Below are 17,189 nucleotides of genomic sequence, written 5' to 3'. Positions count from 1 at the left end.
TTAAATGCTTTGTACATATGGAAACTTACAAGAGGCAAGGTAGCAGTTAAATTATAAATGAAGATCTGCCAAAATTAATAGAAAAGGCATCTATTTACCTTTCCCTTACATTTACCTTCAGATTGAGCTTTTCTGATTATTTTCCCATTATAAAAGAGCACTTTCATAAAAATTTATCCAATTCATATATATATATATATAATAAATTCCATTTAATATATTTACAATACATCCCAAATAAACCTATAAGAAAGTTATTCAGAAAAAGGAGATGCTTTGTTGAATTCATACTCTTACACATTATGACATACTTTCCTGGCTTTAGTCAAAGGACCTGGGTTCAAATTCTGCCTCTGAAGTTTTCTACCTGTGTGAGTTCACACAAGTCACTTAACCTGCCTGGACCTCAATTTCCTCATCTGTAAAATGAGACAAATGGACTAGCTGGACATTGAGGTTCCTTCCAGATCTAGACCTATTTTTTTATCCTAAAGTGACTTTAGGGTGGCATCTGTCTTTTAATCCCCAGTGCCCAGCACAATGCTTTGCATACAGAAGATTCTTGGGCTTGTCATATCGAGTGGGAAGATCTCAATAAAAGAATGGCCTTCTTTAAGAGTCTCATTATATTCTTGGTCACTCTCAAATTGACTTCCTAACTTTAGCAGATGTAAAAAATATACTTCCTAAGTAATCCTGTCAGAAGTTCAGAATATGAGGGCGTCTCTTTATTAAAGACAACAGAAAATGATTACACATTCCCTATGTTTGTTTAAAAAGAAGTTACATTTTTAAATACATACTCCATATGTCATTATTTCACATTTGACCCTGTTCACAGTCCAAAGGGAAGAAAGCTACTCATTTTTATTTAAGTAAATTTGAAGTATCTTTTTTAATGTTAGATCAAAAATTTTTAAACATTTTTATTTTGAATTCAAATTCTTTCCCTACTTCCATCCTTTCCCCACTTATTGAGAAGGCAAGAAATATAATATCCATTATACACATGAAATCATGCAAAACATATTTTTGCAATAGCCACTTTCTGGGGAGAAAAGCAAGGAAAATGAAAAAAGGGGAAAATATGTTTTAATATACAATCTGAATCCATCAATTCTCTTTTTGGAGGTAGATGGTAGTTTTCATCATGAGTCCTTCAGAGTAGTAATTCAGATATATTATTGTACTGATCATAGTTACTAGATCTTCCACAGTTGATTATCTTGATAATATTGCTGTTGCTTCATACATTGTTCTCCTAGTAATGTTCATTTCACTTAGTAGCAATTCAAATAAGTCCTTCCAGATTTTTAAATCTGCATGAGTTCATGTAAAGTCTTTGCATATTGTTTTTTTATCTGAAATCATTCTTGCTCTTCCTTTCTTATAACACAATAGTATTCCATTACAATCATATACCTAAACTTGTTCAGCCACTCCTTTAATTTCCAATTCTTTGCCACCACAAAAAGACTTCTATAAATATTTTTGTACAAATAAATCCTTCTCCCTTTTTCAAAAAAAAAATCCCTTTGGCATACAGACCTAGCAGTGGTATTGCTCAGTCAAAAGGTATGTGCAGTTTTATAGTATAGGTATAGTTCCAAATTACTCTCCAGAATGGTTGGATCAGTTCAGAACTACACTAACAGTGCATCACTGTCCCAATTTTCCCATATTCCCTCCAATATTTGTCATTTTCCTTTTCTGTCACATTAGCCGATCTGATGCATGTGAGGTAGTACCTCAGAGTTGTTTTGATTTAGAGCATTTTTTCATATGACTAAAAACAGCTTTTTGATTTCTTTTTCTGAAAACTGCCTGTTCATATCCTTTGGCCATTCATCAATTAGAGACAGAATTTTGGATTTCAGAAACTTCTAATTATATTTACCCTCTCAAGGAAAGATGGAAAGGATCACAGATTTAGACCTAGAGGATACCTCCTAAGTCACCTAGTCCCACATTCTCATTTTACAAAAGAGAAAACTGAATTCCAGAAAAGACTTGCCTAGAGAATCATAGAGAATTGGAACAAGAATTCTGACTCCAAACCCAGTATATCATCACCCCACCATCATATTGTATGTGTATATACATATATGTGTATATAACGTGTATGTGTGTGTACATTGAAATATATTTCATAGCAATGTACTATTTCCTATTATACATTTTCAAATTATCTTAGTTGATGTTTCTTTAGGATGCAGCATAAAATTTTATCATTAGAATGGACCTTAGAGGTGAGTGAATATAAAGCCATCGTTTTATGTTACATTACTTTTGACAGATGAGAAAATGACTCATATATTAAGTTACTGATATATGGTCAGACAGCTTTCATAGAGTCAAGAGTTGAAACCAAGTATCTTGCTTGCTGGTTCAGGGCTCCTTCCATTAATGATGATGAGATGATGATGATAGCTAGCATTTACATAGCTCTTCAGGGTTTACGAAGCACTTTTCAAATATTATCTAATTTTATCCTTGCAACAACTCTGGAAGATGGTCCTATTATATATTTATATTTATGAGGAAATTAAAAGAAATAGAAGTTAAGGGATACGCCCAGGTCACATACCTATAATAAGTGTTTAAGGCTAGATTTCAGCTAGGTCTTCCTGACTCTTGCCGTGTAGCTCTATGTTATCCAAGATCCCTATTTGGGATTAGTAAAATATCGAACAATTCAGAGCAAAAGTATCAAACCAGCTACTTTCTTGGTGTTGTACTGGAGGAAAAACAAGCAACAAAAATCTAGGTTATTACTTTTTTTCAACTTTTTAGTAGGTTGTTTTATTGTTACGGCAACAACCTAAAAAGAGGGGGAGATTAGTCAAGTTATCTAGAATTTGGAGAGAAGGCAACTAAGTGGTGCAGTCACTAGGGTGCTGGGCCTGAAGTCAGGACAGACCTGAGTTTAAGTCCAGCCTCATACTTTTACTACCTATGTAACCTTGGGCAAGTCACTTAACCCTCACCTGTAAAATGAGCTGGAAAAGGAAATGGCAAATCACTCCAGGATCTTTGCTAAGAAAACCTCAAATGGGGTTGTGAAGAGTTGGACATGACTGAAATGACTGAACAATTGCAACAAAAAAAAGACTTGAAGTATAATATTTAGGTCAATGAAATATTTTGATAATTGACACAAAACACTACCTGGCTTATATTTCCAACAAAGCCTCTAGATTTAAGCAAAGTAGATATTTTTCTGGATGTTTCCAAGCCTCATTTTGATTGGATGTAGACTGAGGTTAGTCATTAATTAGATTGAAAGCACTAGGACTTTTACCTCTCTTGTTTCTTTCCTTCACTTGTATCAACTACAATCTTGAGCCATGCCATGTGGAAGCACTCCTCCTTAGCAAGCAAGTAATAAATAAAGGCTCATAAACTTTTATATCCAGATGCACAAATTATCAAGAAATTTGACCCTGACAAATGACTCAAATGAAGAGGCTGTGTCACGGTTTGCTTCGAGTGAGAGCTTGATCTGGGTGCTTATCTAGGGCACAGGTGTGACTCATTGGGTAGCCACCTTTAATGCAAAATGCATTACGGGCTCCTGCTCTCCAAATGTGAACTCATAAATATTTCACACTCTCTTTACTGCACCTGAGTTACCTGCTCACCTAAAGTATTATTTACTTAGATGTGTGCATTGGAAAAAGTGAAGAAGATAACACAATCTTTGCTTAACATAAATGCTCTTCCTGTTTTCCCGACTGTTAATTCTTGGCACCAAGCTCTACACCATTTTTCACTGAACCGCATCATGAAGTTATAACAGTACTTTTTTCACCTCCTCAGAGAAATAACTCGCTGAAAGGGCTACAAAAAATCTTTTGCTCATCTCTACCACCGAATGTCCTGAAATATTTTGAGACCATTTGGTATTCAAGTCAATGCTTTTTTTCTCTTTCTCTTTCTCTTTTTTCTTTTTTTAAAAATTCTTTGTTACAAGAGATAGCTCTTCGGAATGAAAGGGAGGCATTATATTTGGAAATCAATGGAAAAAGAGAGCAATAAACATTTAAAAGAACTTAGTAGTAAGCCATGGGTCTTGATTTTGATGATGGAGCTGATTTGTAAAGAGCCTCCGTTCTTGAAATTGAGGAATCTCTCTTCAGAGTTAAGAGTTACTCTATTAAGAGTTATAGTGAAGTCATAAACAAGGAATTTCCATGATTTGGCTCAGTGGGGATTACATATCGCAAAATGAAGACCAACCATACCAGAAGACCTCAATCATGAGATGATGGCCACAAAACCGCAACAACAGACATTTCTGAGGCCAAGTAAAGGACTAAGTAACCTGGCCATCCTAGGATCATAGATTTAGAAATGGAAAAGACCTCAGAGGTCATCTACTCCAAACCCAATACTTCTAGATGTACATATTTGAGATTCAGAAAGGTTAAGTAATTTGCCCAAGGCCAGACAGCATTAATAAGTGCCTACTATGTGCCAGGTACCATGCTAAGTACCTTACAAATACTATCTCATTTGATCCTTGGAACAATTCTGTGAGTTAGGTGTTATCATTATCCCCATTTTACAGTTGAAGAGACTGAGACAGACAAAGATTCAGTCACTCGCTAAGGGTCACATAGCTAGTAAGTGCCTGAGGTGGGATTTGAATTCGAGTCTTCCTCACTTCAGGTGTGGCACTCTATGCACTGTGGTGCCATCTAATTGCCCCCCAGCTACTACTGCACAGGTAACAATGGCAGATTTATTGCTCTTAGCCTCCTAACTCTGAATTTACTAGGAAGGTGGTAGTTTTAGCATTAAAATATTATCTATGGGCCATTTTGCTTCTTAGGTACACTTTAATTAGAAGCTAACTTGCTATGGAATTCAATTATCCCTGACCCCCATTACTAGAAGAACAAGGAGTACCATTTTGTACCCAAGGTGGAACTATCAATCTAGAATTCCTAGAAAATGAGATATCTTTGATATTCCTAATCTATCCCCAAACCCAATAATTTTCAGCAACCTTAAGTCTCCCTGTGTCCTGCAGGAGTGGGTTATGGGATAGAAAATTCCCAGCAGCCACAAGGCAGAGTAAGAGCTGCCCCAGACAATTATAACAGTATGAAAAAGTACCAGGTTACCAGATGGCCCTGTAAGAGCTATAGCCTGAGGGCAGCTAGGTGGCACAGTGAGTAGAGCTCTGGCCAAGGAGTCAGGAGGACCTGAGTTCAAAGGCGGCTTCAAATACTTGACACACTTACTAGCTGTGTGACCTTGGGCAAGTCGCTTAACCCCAATTGCCCTGCCTTCCTCACCACACACACAAAAAAAGAACTATAGCCCATTGTCTTCAGTGTTTTCATGTTTTTTGTTTGGTTGGTTTTGTTTGAGACTGGGTCTCTCTATCTCACCCAGGCTGGAAGTACAAAAGATATTCATGAGCCCAATCCCAATAAAGGAATCTTTAACCTTCTCTGTTTTTCTGACCTGGCTGGTTCTCTCCTCCTTAAGCAGTCTGGTGGCTCTCCATTTCCAGGGGCTCACCATATTGGTTATGAATTTAGTTGCAGAAGGCCTATTGGTTTTAGCCCTATTGTAGTTCAAAATTCTGGAACTTAAATGATCCACCATCCTCAGCCTCCCCAAACAGCAGAGACTACCGCTTATTTTGATGTTTCAAAACTATTTTCATGATGTGACCAGCAAACTAAATGACCTGAAAGCCCTTAATGAAGACTGAGTAACATGTTTGTTAGACAGGTAAATGTATTTAAATTTTAAATTCACATTTCAAAGTACCAAAATAGAATATAATGTAAAATGATTAAAATGTCACAAACACGGGAGTTTAATAACTAGAAAATAGGAGCAAGTTAGTGGTCATGTATGGCTAACAGTTGAAAAACCATTACTAAAAATTCTCTGTATGTGACAAACAGTATCTCTGATGACCAGGGAAGGCAATGGATTCTAATGGCTGTAAACCTAAGTGCCCACTAAAGAAATGGTCTTTATTCCCAGCTCTTTCTGATTTAACCGCAATCTCTGTTCGTATCTTTCAGTTCTTTGTCTCAGCACCTGTTTTTGCTTATGACAGCATTTCATACTACAAAATATTTAGTGATAAGGACGGTTACAAACACATTCACTACATCAATGACACTGTGGTACGTTCCTTCCAAGAACTAGCTCCTCAGAGAGCATTCATTTGAGGCTGCTCAAATAACACTGAGATTTACAGAACATAATGTTTGTCTTTTTATAGGAAAATGCGATACAAATTACAAGTGGCAAATGGGAGGCCATAAACATATTCAAAGTAACGCAGGATTCACTGTGAGTATTCTGTATAGCACGATGTGCGGCTTGTGTTTTTCTTGGTGTTAAGACTGAGCTAAAAATGCTACCGCCTGGTTTCTTTTAGTCTATACCCTTCGAGATTGATTGGTTCCTTGTCATAGTTTAGCATTCTGTGGGCAGCTGCCACAGAGTCTAAAAATCTCAGAGCTGGAGGGACCAAAGAGGTCACTGATACAAGCTCCTCCACCTGGTGGATGAACCCTCAGACAACTGGTCATGTAATCTCCACTTGAACACTGCCAGTGACAGGAAACTTATTACCTCAAATAGCAGCTCATTTGACTTTTAGACAGGGCTAATTGTTTGGAAATTCTTCATTCCTGAACCAAAATCTGACTCCCTGTAATTTCTGTCAATCAACAAGCAATTATTAAATATTTACTCTGATTCCACACATTGATCTTATCTTTCTCCTCTGAAGCCATATAGAAAAAGCTATAATTTCTATTTAGAGGCCTTTAGGTGGCACAATAGATAGAGCATTGGACCTGGAATCTGGAACACCTGAGTTCAAATCCGGTCTTAGACACTCACCAGCTGTGTGATCCTGGGTAAGTCACTTAATCACTATCTACCTCAGTTTCTTCATCTTAAAATGTAGCTAATAATCACATCTACTTCTCAGGGTTGTTATAAGGATAAAATGAGATAATATTTGTAAAGAACTTTGGAAACCTTAACATGCTATGTGAATGTTAGCAATTATTATTTTGTTTTGTTTTGGGCCTCGATCGCTGATTTTAAGGGCCTATTCATTCCTACCTCCTGGTTTGGAAGCATTTCACCAATGCAGATCAATAACTCACCTGTGATTTACAATCTTAGAGAATTACCTGGGGAATTGCAAATTTACATCACTTACCCATGCACATACAGCTCACTTAAGACAAAGGTAGGTTTTGATCCTGGGTCTTCTTGGCACCAAGGCTGGTCCTCTCTCCATTTTGCCATGATGCCTATCAAAAAAGGAATATTTTTAAAATAAATACTCAAGGAATATTTTCTTTCAGAAAGAACCTTTGTTAGGTAACATTTCCCTTTTGGCATTTTATAATCTGGGCAAATTAGTCATTACTTCTAACAATTACTGGTAATAACAAACTTAAATCATAGGGCAGAGAGCCAAGTTATTGTAAACCCATGCAAGAAAATACATTTGTATGACAATTCCTTCAAACTTCTACTGTTTTCCACATGGCCATCCCTTGACTCCAGCTTTCCCTCTTTATCAAGGTTCCATGGAAGGGATTTTTCTTAACTATTATGAGAATGGGGTGTTCTTCAGAGTGTTCATTCAGTTTTCACTGCTACCTATTTCATTTAAGCCTTTATTACTTCCCAAGTAGACGACTACAACAGTTTCCTAACTGGTTTTCTTCTCTTCAATTTATCATCAACCACATAAGGTATTGATTTTGTGATCCCTTCATCAAAAATCTGTAATACCTTGTTGTTGTCTATCAAATCAAGGCCATACTCCTAAGTTTGGCATTCAAGGTCCTCCACAAACTGACCCTACGTTACCTATTCAAATATCGCATGCTGCTCCTTCACATATTATCTTCTACTCTCATCTAGTCTTATCGCTTCTTATATATGTCACACCCTGTGACTTTGCTCAGGCTATTTGATGAATCTGAAATATTCTTGCTTTTTCTCCCTATATGATCAAATCCTCTCCATTGTTCAAGTCCAAATTCAAACCTCACCTCCTCCATCAAGTCTTGCTCTAAGACTCCAACCCTCACAGAACTCTTCCTTCTTTAAACCCCTACATTGCTTATCATCTGTCCCCGGCAATTGAGTGCTTTATTAGACAAGGTGTCTCAGGAGCCTTTCAGAACACTTTATGTATGTCATAAACATAACATATCAAAACATTTAAAGCAAATTTATTTGAAGTTAAATATTCAAGGCATTACCTAGTGTAACTTATTCTATATAATAATAATTAATAATAATGATGATGATCACAATATCAGCTACCATTTGTATAGTGGCTACCATCTACCAAGTACTATGCTAAGTAATTTACAAATATCTCATTTGATTCCCACAACCCTGAGAGGTAGGTACTATTATTATCTCCAGTTTATAGGTGGGGAAAAGGAGGCAAAGTTCGAGTGATTTGGGGTCACAAAGCTACTAAGTATCTGAGACTGGATTTGAACTCAGATTGTCCTGACTCCAGGCCTAACACTGTGCCACCTGGCACTTTGATGGCTCAACAATCACTTTAAAATCATTAAAGGTTTCAGCAGCACCATTATGATCTCAAAATAACCATCCAATTATACCTTATAGGAACAGAGTTTAAAGAAGAGTTTGGTTAATAGAAAACCAGATAAAAATTAACTATGTTATCACTAACATTGCTCTGTACTATTAAATCAAATGTGGATTTTATGATTTTTGAATATATTTACAGGTTCTATTCTAGTAATGAATTTGAAGACTACCCTGGGAGGAGGAATATTTATAGGTAAAATTTGCTTGATTCTCTTCATTATCTACATCCACAGATGTTTGAATAAATCTATGCCAGGACACCATAACAATAAATAATTAAAAGAACAAAAAGATAAAAAAAAATCATAGATAAGGAATAAAAAATAAACAAGCAGAAGAGTAGGGTGGGGCCATAGGGAGAAAAAGCAATAAAAATAATTCAGCTCAAAATGGTACATTTTCAAAAATAAATAATCTTCAATAAATCAACAAGTGTATTACATGCCAAAATGTTCCAAGCTCTGTGCTAAGCACTGGGGATAGAGAGACAAAAGTGTCCCTGTTTCCTAATAGTCCCTGTTTCTAATGGAAAAGACAATAGTTACATTTATAGGTCTATACAAATTGAACTGTGTCTCCTGCCTCCTCTCTTGGTTCTACAGCAATCAGTACATGTTTAGAGGGTCTGCAGACTGCCCCTGGATCTGTATATGTTGGGAGCAAGGAGAGAGATGGGGAAGAACAGTAAATACTTTTTTGCGGGGCCCTTGTCTATACTATAATGATTTTAAAATGTATTATGAATGTAAAGGGCCCACATGAGGCATGCTGATTTATTGATACAGATTTATAATAGGTTAAGAGATATTTCTATATTTGTTTCTTGTCCAATCAGTGAACATCTAGATGTTTCTTCAGTGTTCAGGTGAGGTCGACAGGGATTCAGGGTGCTCTGAGGGGGTCCATCTCTGTCACAGCCTGGTGAAGGATGATGCAATTGGCTTTTCTGTGGTCTCAGATCTGCCTCCATGGGGGCACAGGGCTCCCACTTTCAATGTGCAGATCCCAGAGTTAGTGTCTTCAGCTATGGAGCTGTATGAGGTGTCCAGGCAGACTGCAGGGGCCACTCCAACTATCCCCTCAACCCCTCAGGAGTGAGGGGGCATGGGTCCCTGAACTAGAAAGCCTCTTCCCTTGTTCAGGGCCCTGGAAAGGTAGTGAAAGTCAGTGAGGTCCCTGAAGGCAGTTACTGCAGCCATCCCTCAGAGTCTAAGCCAAAAATCCCAAAGTGGACAGGGTATCCAGGGGCACCAGTGACATCCCACTTAGGTCACAAGTATTGCCTATTTTAAAATCAGGGGTTAATGGTAAGGTTGGTAAGGTCTCTGAGTAATCATAGGCCGGAGTCATTGGATTGGGTCTGGGACACGTCACTGCTGCTATCCTCCAAAGCTCACTGGGACAAGAGCCCTTCTTGCCAGAGTATAAGGATCTTATTGCCCACTACACGGGGCTTACTTTGGAGGAGAAGAAAGGAGTAAGGAGAGGAGATGAGAAGGCACATTGCAAATCAGCCATTAGGTGAGCCAAGATACTCCACAATGAGGGGTGGGAAGCAGAGGAAGAGAGCACGGGCAGAATTTTCTGATAATTTTCTAATTTTACAACCTGCCTAGTGCTCTTCTCATTCCACTCCCAGCTGATTTTCTGTAGATTTCTATGCACAAATATAGAACAAGAAAGAATATGTTTGAACTGATTGTGAAACTGTCTGAAGAGGAGAGATCACAATCCTTAACTGGTCAGCACCCTGAATATTTCAGAAAATCTAAGATCATGGAGCAGTCTGAGCATTCTCTCACCCTGATGTTAACTGCCAAAGGGCTTCAGAATGCCTGAATATCAGAATACCTACTTTGGATGCTTACCTGTGTGATCATAAGCAAAAACATTTAATTTTTCCAGGACGCTAGTTTCCTCATAAGAAAGACTTGTACTAGATGGCCTATACGTTCACTTCCAGCTCTAAATCTATAACCCTACGATCATCAAGTTTTATACTGGCCCAGATATAAATCAGGCTATAGAAAAAAAAAGTATTGTTTAGAAATCACTAAAAGCCATATTGGCAGTTGAAAATGGAGTGGGTTTGGTGTCTTGATATTTAAATTAGGTGCTTTACATGATGCAATACATTTGGATAAAAACAATTGAAAAACTTTAGTTTCATGTTATTTTAATTTCCTCCTAGAATTAGCATTGGAAACTATCCTCCAAGGAAACAGTGCCTCACTTGTGTTCTAAGGAAAGAAAGATGCCAATACTATTCAGCAAGTTTCAGCAACTTCGCTAAGTACTATTCACTTATGTGCTATGGTATGTAAAGTAACTGGCAGAGCCAATGGGATTGACCCTGTGTAAAAAGAGTTTCCTGATGTAATGGCTCCTGGATTTGGGTTACCCAAGGAAATGCTGTAAACTACTTCTTGACAAACCTTTAGACAAGGGATCTTTACTGAACTTAAAACTTAAGATATTTTGATAACTGTATTTCGATATAATTGGTTTCCTTTTCCTCTATATTTTTATTTTATGCATTTAAAATCATCATTCTAAGAAGAGGTTCTTAGGCTTTGCTAGACTGCCAAAAAAGATCATGGCCCAGAATAGGTTAAGAACTCCTGTTCTAGAACAAACCTCTTTCTTGGATTGTTCTGGTACCAGATTGCCCGAAAGTGGAAGATAAAACTGTGACCTTGGAAGTTCTGAGACACCCTCTAGTCTTATATGTATGTTTATGCATATTTTAACTGCACCTGTAAGAGATTACATTTGGATTTCCAACAGAGAAACTATTCCCTTCTATCAGACAACTCACAGCAAATCGATGCCATAGGATGTGTCTACATGATATAAATATTTTCCTGACATATAGCATTTTCTGGCCTCCAATATTCTATTCACACATCACTAATAGCCTGTTTGACAAGCAAAGAAACATGTCACAAAACCCATAAAGAGATACCCTAAGAAGTTAGACGCTATAAGGTTTGAAAAGCAGATTAAGAATTCACATGACACAAGAAGCTTCTAGTGAATTCCCAACCTGAGTGCTATGGATGCTCTTACCCTCTGATTGATTCTCCTTGATATGATCTATAGTAGGTCTGTTCGTGTTGACCTAAAACTTGCTAAGGGCCGTGAAGGATGGTACATTAGATAGTGTACTGAATCTGGAGTCAGAAAGATCTAAGTTCAAATCCAGCCTCAGATACTAACTAGCTTGGGACCCTGGGCAAGTCATGGAATTAACCTCTGTTTGCCTCAGTTTCCTCAATTGTAAAATGAGAATAATTATAGCACGTATCTCCCAGAATTGTGAGGATCAAACCAGATAATGTTTTTAAAGTTTTTAGCACATTGCCTGGTATACCATAGGCACTATGTAAATGTTTCCTCCCTTCTCCCTCTTCCCTTACTAAGGAAACAAAAAAGTACAACAGGGAGTTTCTCTCGGAGGTCTGAGAAATGGAACCCCAGGGTTGATTGAGAATCTTACCTTTATTCAAGGGACCACTGGGTTTGCTTTAGTTCCCAGCGTCAATCAATCAAAAATATCTATTAAGTGCCTACTATGTGTCAGGTAAAGTGCCAGGTGCTGGGTAGGGGACAAGTATAAAGAATAAAATAATACCTACTAGCGTGGAGGAAGGTAAGTACACATAAGGTTTGTATGCCGCATAAATACAAAGGGAGTAGGTGAACATATGGAATGTAGTTAAACATAAAGGAGTTAGGGAGGGTGGGCACTAGCCCCTGTCGCTCCCTCCTTCCCATCCCCTGCCCCATGTGCTGCAGATGTTGCCATCGCTCTGCTGAGCTCAGGGGGCCCTCCCTACCCAAACCCCAGGGGTTCTCTACCCAGGCCTGGGCCGGGGTGGGGTGTGCTGTTGAGGTCATTTTGTCCAGATAATCATTGTATGGAGATCTGGGGTTGGGAACTTCTGTGAACACAGGTGATGGGAAGCAGACAGTTCAGTGGGCCAGAGGGACAAAGAAGCTGAGTGGGGAGGAGGGAATTAAATATGGATCCTCGATATCTGGGGGTGCCCCCAACACCCTTTCCCTCAGCCCACACTACAGTCTGATTGATCCATCTGAGGTCACTATGATTTGTTACAGTAGAAACCATTTAAGACATTCTCTACTAATAATAAACCAAATGAAAGAGAAACAAAAATGATCAAGAAAAGCTTTATATAGAAGATACTGCCTGAGCTGGGTCTTACTGGGAAACATGAGGCAGAAGTGAGAAGAGAGGCATATGACATGGCCAGTGCAAAGAGAGATACAGTCAGGAAGACTTGAGTTCCAGTCTGGCTTCATACACTTGACACATACTAGCTGTGTGACTCTGGATAAGTCACTTAGCCCTAGTTGCCTCACCAAAACACACAAATTAAAAAAACAAACAAACCAAAGACGGAAATAGGAGGTGGAAAGTTGTTTATGAGAAGTAGAGAAAAGGTCAATGTAACTGACTCACACAGTATGGGATGAAGCCACTACTAGCCTGTAATGTGCCTCCTACCTGGTCACACAGCTAAGCCAGAGAAGAGTCACATGCAGTAAGTCTAAGGACCATTTTGAGTACATGAGAGTAAATAAAAATTCTGCCCCAAAATATTCCCTTCAGCATGAGAGAATATGCCAATTTGCATGAAATGTTTTCATAAAATAACTGTTTTTAAAAATATTTTGGACTTTAGAACCAGCTCTTCAAAACCATGTCCAATATACTGTGATCTCTCAAGGCATATATCACTTGCCTGTCCCACCTTATGTCTAATATCCTGAAAGTAGTGCCTCCTTTTGTGGAACTTAGTAAGAGAGGGCAATGGTCCAGAGTGCTGAACTTGGTGTTAGAAAGGCCTGGATTCAAATCCCAGCTAACAGGACCATGGACAAGTCACCTGATGCTCACTGAGCCTCAGTTTCTTCATCTGTAAGATTTTTAGAAAGATCAGATCAGAGAAGGCATAAATAAGTTCTTTATAAACTGTAAACTCTTTACGTGCTAGTTACTCTAATTCACAGACTCATAAAATTTTAGAGCTTTGTCATCTAGTCTCACTCCCTCATTTCTGAGATAAGAAAAATCAGTCCAAGACAAATAGACTGACGTGCACGTGGTCACTCAACTAGTCAGTGACAGATTGGATTGGATTGGATTGGAATCCTGGTCTCCTGACTCCTGGGATAATTATCTTTCCATTTATACCACGTTTGAAAAACATCAGAAAATGGAACATCTAGACTATATCTACACATACACAGCATATCTTTTTCACTCCTTTTTTAGTTCATCTTTGTATTTATTATTTCTTATCATTAGAACACCCCTGTGAGGTAAGTAAAGCAAGTCTCATTAATTACCTTTTTATAGCTAAGAAAACTTCAGCACAAAGCCGCGTAGCAAGTTAGTAACAAAGCCAGGACTAGAACCCAGCGGTCCTAGCTCAGTGCTCTTACCACTACCCACGCTTCCTGTTCAGTATGGTAATTTTATATTTGGCAAAAAAAATGAACCATGTGGAAAGCACCACCTCATCTGGTGTTTTTGCAAATACAGTAAAATGATTCACTGTGCCAGTGTAGGAAAAACCCATGTAGGACTGGAAGAAGATCTAAGAATCATTAAACTTGTAACTTTTACCTGTTCACAAGGATCAGGGAAAGAAATCCTAGTTGGAGGATCCACGTATGTTGGCGAATCACACTGATAATTAGTTCTAACTATTAGGACAGGTCAGTGGCACACTGGTTAGAGCTCTGGACCTGGAGTCAGAAGGACCAGAGTTCAAATCTAGCCTTAGTCCCTTACTAGCTGTGTGACCTTGGGTAAGTCACCTAACCTCCTTCAGCCTCAGTTTCCTCTTCTGTAAAATGGAGCTAAGAATAGCACCTACTTATACCCAAAGTTTGTTGTGAGGATAAAACGAGATAATATTGATAAAGTGCTTTGTATCCTTAAAGTGCTATATAAATGCCAGCCATTATCATTCCTATTATTTCCTCCATCAGACCATAAGCTCTCTGAGAGCAGAGACTGGGTTTGTTTGTTTTATTTTTGTCTTTCTTTGTATCCAGCACTTAGCACAGCGGAGTAGTAGGCACTTAATAAATGCTAGTTGACTGCCTTATTTACTAAAAATAATTAGATGCTAATATCAGTAGAACATTCTAAAGAGGGAGCTGCTTCAAGATCTGTGAGTGGAAGAATGGTACCATCGTGGTTACGCCTGCAGATGGAGTCTATCTTTGTTCACTAGAGCACCAGAATTGAAGTCAGGTAGACCGAGGTTCAGATATTTTACTAATAAATCACTCACGCTCTCTTTTAGCTTTGCTTTCCTCGTTGGTAAAATAGTGTCTCGCTAACAGGGTTGTTTTGGGATAGTAACAGCTATCACCTCACAAGGTCGTTAGGAGGGTTACATGAGATAATGTATAGACACCTTAAATTCCTATATAAATGTCAGCTATTACTGCACCCTGCTCCTCCCCTTCCAAATTATCAAGGGCCTAAAGGAAACCTAGGAGAACTTAAGAGGCTACTGGCTCAAAGTTCCACACTCCTGGGTTTTACGAAGTCTTGCCCCTCTCTTATAACCTAGAGGTATAATGTTATGCTATCTGTCACAACCCACAGAAATCATACAGAACGAAAGTGGTAGCCTAGGTTCTAGGAATTCATGTTTATTTCTCCCTCCTCTTTATGACCTGATTGACAAGAAAAAAAAGTAACAATTTCAGTTTATCATTTTTAAGAGAAAGCCTTAAAAATACATTAAGAAAATCCTATATACTTCATAGATGCCTCCTTCATTCATCCCAAATAGACTTTTATTGGCATTTAACCCATGCCCATCTGAAAATATCCAATTAACCTGTTAATCCCATAGTATTTTATTGTACAATAAATGAAGTTGGCATATCATTAACCTCAACATTTATATACCAACAATGAATTGCTAAATTCTGTACACAGTTACTTAGCTTCAACCTCACAATCTAATTTGGAGAGTTACAATCTCAATGTGAAAAATGGATGTATTTGAGTGGGAAAAATTTAGATTCCTTTGTGAATTTTGTCTTTACATTAAAGAAAAAAGACGGTGAGCTGGACTCACAGAAATTAACTAAGCAGAGAAGCAAGTGTTCCAGAATGAAAACCCACCCTGAGCACTGTTGCGAAGATTATTTGATGTTAGCGTCACCACATAGAAACCGTTCATCTTAACCAATATGATATGACACCTTCCCAGAAGTCCATTTGACATTTTTACTTCTGGTGTCACCTTAGTAACAGCCCCTTAACTCTTAAGAAATACTCTTGGGAAGTACAGGAAAAGCCACTTTTCTCTCAATCTTTTTCTTTGATGGAGCTCCGATCTCGTGTGTTTTTTAAATGTATTTTTAAAGGTGATGTTTACCTCTCTACAGGAAAAAAAAAATAACTGCAAAATGAAAGGATGCATGCAACCCTGAGACAAATCAAAGTTATCTCCAAATGCCAAATTTTTTGTTTAAAATTGAGCAATGCTTTAACTATAAATCTTTGTCTTTGTTTTTATTCTGCATGCAGGCCCTGGTGTTCCTATTGCCACCCTGCATGATGGCCACAGTGATCAAGGTACTTTATTTTGCATTCTATATTGTGTTATTTTCCTTGAGCCTATAGTCAACATACCCCATTGTAAAATGCTATAGTCCAAGATTTTTTTTTAATTAAGCATTTATTCTGTGCCAAACGTTGGGCTGGGGGAGAGTCAAAGTTCAGATAAAATACAATTCCTGGCTTCCTAAATGTTACAACTTATTTAAAGGATAAAATACAAACACAGATGAACTGTAATGTGCAGTGATACTTGATCAATGAAATACACAGTTGCAAACAAAGTCCTGTAATAGGGCCAAGAGGAAAGGATATCACTGGTGGGGGAATTAGGCAAAGTGTCATGGAGGATGTGGCTTTTGAACCGGGCTGTAAAGAGTGAGTAGGAATTCATTTAGCAAAAGGAGACAGAGAGTCAACATTTGGAGAACAATTGCCGCTTGAACAGATGCAGATAGGATAATTCAGGTTGTGGTCAGAGGCAAACAGTCATCTAGGTAGGCCAGATTACAGAGTATGTGGGGAGAAATAACCTGAGATAAGGCTGGAAAAGTAGGATGGTGACAGAGTATTGGGGACTTTAAATTTCAAACAAAAGAGTCCAAAATGAAAAACAGTAGGAAATAGGGAACTTTCATGATTTTTGAGCAGGTGAGTGGCTTAATCAGATTGGTCCACAAAGATTAGCCTGGCAGCATGATGAAGGGTGGATTGGAGCGGAGGAGGAGAACAGAGGTAGGAATATCTGTTAGGAAGCCACTGTACTAGTAGACATACATAGTCAGTCAGAGACTGTGTGGTATAATGGAAAAAAGTACTAGACTTGGAGATAAGAAGACCTGGGTTCAAATTCCATCTTTGCTACTTACTACGTTTATCAATTTTCAAGTCCCTTAGACATATGTAAAATAAGGGTTGAAATGGGTGGTCTCTA

At 38.2% G+C, this 17,189-nt stretch overlaps 1 protein-coding gene across 1 annotated transcript in view; it reads left to right on the top strand.

Moving 5' to 3' along the window:
• LOC118836906 (fibroblast activation protein alpha) overlaps positions 1-17,189 on the top strand; it is a 91,281-nt gene that overhangs the window by 44,701 nt on the left and 29,391 nt on the right. Inside the window, exons 14-18 of the mRNA XM_036744013.1 lie at positions 6,051-6,155; positions 6,254-6,324; positions 8,777-8,830; positions 10,829-10,953; positions 16,226-16,273. Coding sequence (XP_036599908.1) covers positions 6,051-6,155; positions 6,254-6,324; positions 8,777-8,830; positions 10,829-10,953; positions 16,226-16,273 — 403 coding nt within the window. The remainder of the gene's footprint in view (positions 1-6,050; positions 6,156-6,253; positions 6,325-8,776; positions 8,831-10,828; positions 10,954-16,225; positions 16,274-17,189) is intronic.

This window comes from Trichosurus vulpecula, chromosome 2 (genome assembly GCF_011100635.1).
Source record: "Trichosurus vulpecula isolate mTriVul1 chromosome 2, mTriVul1.pri, whole genome shotgun sequence".
Lineage (NCBI taxonomy): Eukaryota > Metazoa > Chordata > Mammalia > Diprotodontia > Phalangeridae > Trichosurus > Trichosurus vulpecula.
This window is presented reverse-complemented; position numbering and strand designations above follow the sequence as displayed.